The sequence below is a fragment of the Morone saxatilis genome, unplaced genomic scaffold, assembly GCF_004916995.1.
Source record: "Morone saxatilis isolate NCDOM2014 unplaced genomic scaffold, NCSU_SB_2.0 Contig17, whole genome shotgun sequence".
NCBI lineage: Eukaryota > Metazoa > Chordata > Actinopteri > Moronidae > Morone > Morone saxatilis.
Genome location: NW_023339729.1, coordinates 3,901,784 through 3,906,293, shown reverse-complemented (window position 1 = coordinate 3,906,293; position 4,510 = coordinate 3,901,784). Strand labels below are relative to the sequence as shown.

The 4,510-nt window shown below is 42.3% G+C and overlaps 1 protein-coding gene across 1 annotated transcript in view; it reads left to right on the top strand.

Annotated features, from left to right (window-relative positions):
* rptor (regulatory associated protein of MTOR, complex 1) overlaps nucleotides 1–4,510 on the top strand; it is a 182,454-nt gene that overhangs the window by 150,362 nt on the left and 27,582 nt on the right. The window contains exons 22-24 of the mRNA XM_035659536.1: nucleotides 1,269–1,372; nucleotides 1,894–2,071; nucleotides 2,187–2,297. Coding sequence (XP_035515429.1) covers nucleotides 1,269–1,372; nucleotides 1,894–2,071; nucleotides 2,187–2,297 — 393 coding nt within the window. The remainder of the gene's footprint in view (nucleotides 1–1,268; nucleotides 1,373–1,893; nucleotides 2,072–2,186; nucleotides 2,298–4,510) is intronic.

Below are 4,510 nucleotides of genomic sequence, written 5' to 3'. Positions count from 1 at the left end.
TGCTGCGTTCATGCAGGCTCGGAAATGCTGAAGCCTACAGAACAAACATCGGTTATAAAAAAAATACCGATAATTCCCGATATTACATTTTTTTGTGAATATCGGAATATCGGCATACCTAGTTTTAACTGATGAGCTTGCAACTTCACATTCATAACGGCATCTGGTAAAAGGTTTCTAGAATGTTCTCTTTCCTTAAGACATAACGTACATAATTGTTGATGACTTGCAACACAAAGTACAAGGTTGTTAAAGGACTGACTGTTGAGGAAATAAAGCCTGTTAGCTTTTATTACAGAACAGACTTGATAACCACTCTGGTGCCACGTTTTGAGCTCTTACTAGTTTGCAGCTGCACTTTTGCCGCAACCTCTTCCTAACTCTCAAATGAGCTCCAGAAGGATTAATGCTGCAGTGTCAAGCTCAGGTTTGCCATTAAAAATACCTCTGCATGGTGTCTGCCGCTGCCTCACACACACACAAGCTGCTACCCATCGTCTTTATCTACAGTCACTTTCCAGTTTGTCGAGAATCAGCATATCCTTAAATTATTTAGCTAATTTTCTTTTCTATGTCCTTCTTATCCTATTGATCTTATTGTGCTTGAGTAGCAAAGGTACTTAGATTAGTGGCCAAGCTATTTCCATGATAACCCTTTCAGCTGGTTTTATGGCTGTTTTGTTTCATTTCCAATTGCCTCTTAATGAAGCGCTAACAGCTAACCCGTGGTAACTGATGTATTTCCCCCCCATAACAAATGCAGCGGATCGTAGGTGTGTAAACTTTGCACTAAAAACTTTCCTCTCTTTCAGACACACAAAAAAGAAATACTTACCGCAATTTTGTAATTAGCATAGAAATCAAATCAATGGCAATCCAAGGTAGTAAAATGTGTTTGCCTGTGTTAACTGGATTTACGCTGCACAGTTTTTTCTCTCCACCTGGCTTGCGTAAACAACAACTCTGCTATTCATCAGTGATGTTTTGCCTCTATTGTCTTTATTAAGTTTACCCCTCCCTTGTGAGCAGCCATTAGACAGCTCACAGTGAAGAGGTTATATTACCTGCTCTGCCTAATGAGATAAAGTTCTGGAAATTCAGCCAAACTTTGTAAAGGGCTGCACTTTTTGCACACTTACAGTAGGAAGAGCATTCAGATTTTCAGTATTGCTTCTAATCCTGATCTGCTGTCAGGTGTGTGTCTGAAATATCTGTCCCCTCCTCCCTCTAGCAAACAGAGATTTAATGCACAGTTTTTCTGTCAACAGGCAACAATGAATGCTCGGCCTCAGAGGATCCTGGACTCTGGATCGCTCACCCAGTCGGCCCCAGCCAGCCCCACCAGCAAGGGCACGCACATCCACCAGGCTGGGTGAGGGACGCTCTCTCACACACACACAAACATCCAGATATACAGAAAAGTCATTACCAGTTAAGCCCCAAAACATACACTGCATGCATACAGCTCACTCAGCTTTCCTTCTGCCAAGACCGAGACAAATTCATTGAACAGACTAGGCAGTGGAAGGAACCTGCAGTTGAAGAATGTTAACTTTGTAGAAAAACAATTGTTTGCAGAATAAACCCCTTAAAATGTCATTTTCAAAAGGATTCTGACAAATGGTGCTATGTAGCTCAAGGCTGGCAACAAAATGAGAGAAAAAGATTGAGAAGACTGAGAAGAGAGAGAGACAAAATTAGAGTAACAGAAGTAGTGACAAGATTGTCATGCTAAATCCAAGTTATAATGATAAATATGATAAGAGGCTAGTTTTTAACTATTTAAATTAGGTTATGTTTTTGTTTTGTATCTGTTTGTGTAGAGACTAAGGTAATGAAAATGTTCTGCCACTTCGTTTCTTGTCCCTCATTTTCCTTTCTCTGTTCCTCCAGTGGCTCTCCTCCCATGCCTAGCACCAGCAGCTCCAGTCTGACCAACGAGGTGCCCAAACCCCCCGCCAGAGAGCAACCGGCAACACGGCCTCCCTACACCCCCACATTGGGAGGACAGGCGCCCCACTCTCACCAGTTCCCCCGCACTCGCAAGATGTTTGACAAAGGACCTGAGCAGGTAGAGGAACACCCCACAGCAGCTACGGTTCTCACTTGAACCTTATATTTTTAAGTTTGTTTTTTTCTGTGTAATTTAACTTTGTGTGTGTGTGTGTGTGTGTGTGTGTGTCCAGGCAGCTGAGGATGGTGACGAGCCAGGTGGTCACAGGAACTACATCAGTCCCGCCCTCCAGACGGGTCTGTGTGATTGGAGCGCCAAGTATTTCGCTCAGCCTGTTACGAAGGTAGTTTCAATGCCTCTCTCACTCTACCCTGCCAGTGTGCGTCAGATGACAGCTGTGTGTGTGTATTGTGTCACAGTGATAACAGAACAATCTTAAAACAGCATGTCAGTTAAGTTATTGCTTCAATGAAATGCAGGTAACACATTATTGAATTAAAAGAGAGAAAGAGCAAATTCATCTTTTTTTAATCAATATTTAAAAAACATATTTTCTTTCAAGCCTTGATGTTCTTGAACAGCAGCTTAAAGTGGTTGCTAAGCAACAAAGAAGTAGTGATATGACAGGTAATTTTCCGTTTTCACATAAATATTTATGTGAAGAGGTGTCATGGGTGAACGTTTGCCATGTATTTTACAATTCATGGCCTTAAGGAGTGACTGAGCCATTTGAGGACATGAACCCGCTGTTAGAGAATGTATTTCAGAAAATAATAAGAGTCCTATGGAAAACAGCAGGGCAGGGACCAATCGCAGTGTGAGAAAGTACCTGCTGCTCGTACAAGATGGCTTTGCTGAATAATTGAGCTCCATAAGTTAACATCCTCCCGAGTGAAATTTAAGATTAAAAGAAGAAGTGCTTCTTACCATGCACGGTTGGTGCCTTATGTTGTAATATTAAATCAAGCTTCTGTCTCTTTAAACACTCTAAACAGTCCATCCTCTCTGAAAAGGAAGAGGTAAAACAAATGGTGTCAGCACATTTTGTCGAGGTTAAATAAAGAAGGAGGAAATTATTTTTAAAAAGTCGAGCGTGAGGGTCAAATAGAGGAGAAAATAGAAAGTTTTGGGAGTGGAGGACGAGAAATAAGTAAGAAAAGTTTTAGAAATGAATGTGTGCATGAGAGAAAAAGTGGCTGATACAGAAAGAGAGCGCAGAGAAAAGTAGATTTTAGTCAAATAAAATATTTACAACACAAAGACATTTGGGGCAAAAAGAGGAGTGGGGAGATAGAGAGAGTGCACAGAAATGAAAAAGTAAGAAATAATGAAAATAAAATATTTGAAGGGGAGAGAAGACACCGAGGGGCAGATAGAGGTGGAAGGAGAATGTGGGAGAAGAGGAGAGACAGGTGTTGAAAGTGAAGTAAACTGTATAAAGAGCATGGCAGCAGGATGAAAGGAAGACAGAACAGGACAGAAGTGGCAAGAAAAGGTGGTGAAAAGCAGAGAGATGACTGGATGGGAAGAGTGAGTGAAGGAGCAGGCCGAGGAGGAGGAGGAGGAGGTGCAGGGTTTTGCCGTAGCACAAAATCAGAACGCTGTGTCTGCAAAATTTTGAGTGCTGCCATAAAACTCCACTCCATTACAAAGCTGTGTGTGTGAGTACGCCTCAAAGTCTGCACACAGGTTATCATATCACTGTGTCAGCAGCATGAGGGCAAAATGTGTGTGTGTTTCAGAGTGTATCCATGCATACAGTTTTAGGGGTGTGTGAGGAGCGAGGACATTGAAGACTTCGCGAGAGTGGAAAAAAAATGTCCACAGCTACAGGTTCATATCTGTGAGAGAGAGAGAGGAGATCAACAGCCCTGTCCACATACTGTGTGTACACTTGGTGTGAGGCAGTGTCTCATAGTTTGTGCTAGGCTCTCTTGCAATCAAGGGAAAACTTTATGCACACAAAGATCTTTTACACAACAGCATGCTTCCAATTTTGAGGCAACAGTTTCCACATGACAACGCCACCGCGCACAGAGCCATGTCCATAAAGAAATGGTTTGGTAAGGAAGAATTTGACTGGCCTGCCCAGTGCCCTTAAGGATTTTGATATAAAATGATTTTTTTGACATGCCGTTTTTAGCGGGAGCCCAGAAGGGACAAACACTGACTCTACATAGCTCCTTTCATGTTTTTACAAGTTTCCCAGCCGCTGTAGTTTCTCTTACACACTTGGAAGGCTGAACTCAATGGTTGTAACTACACCATTACTAAATCCTACACACTGGTCCTTCAAGTTTTAGCGTTGTGTAACCTGATTGCATATGGGCGTAATGTGTGGTGTCCACTTTTGGTAGTGCACTAGGGATTTTAGTGTATATCCATAATGTGTAGAGCTCTCTCTTTCTCTCTCTTACTCTCTCACACACATGCACACATAATTTTTTACCTAACGGTCTCATTATACGTTACATTAGGCGCTGACAGTGCAGGACCACAACCCTGGGAACCACAGTATCAGCTGGTTCTTACCTTGGCGCACACACACACACACAC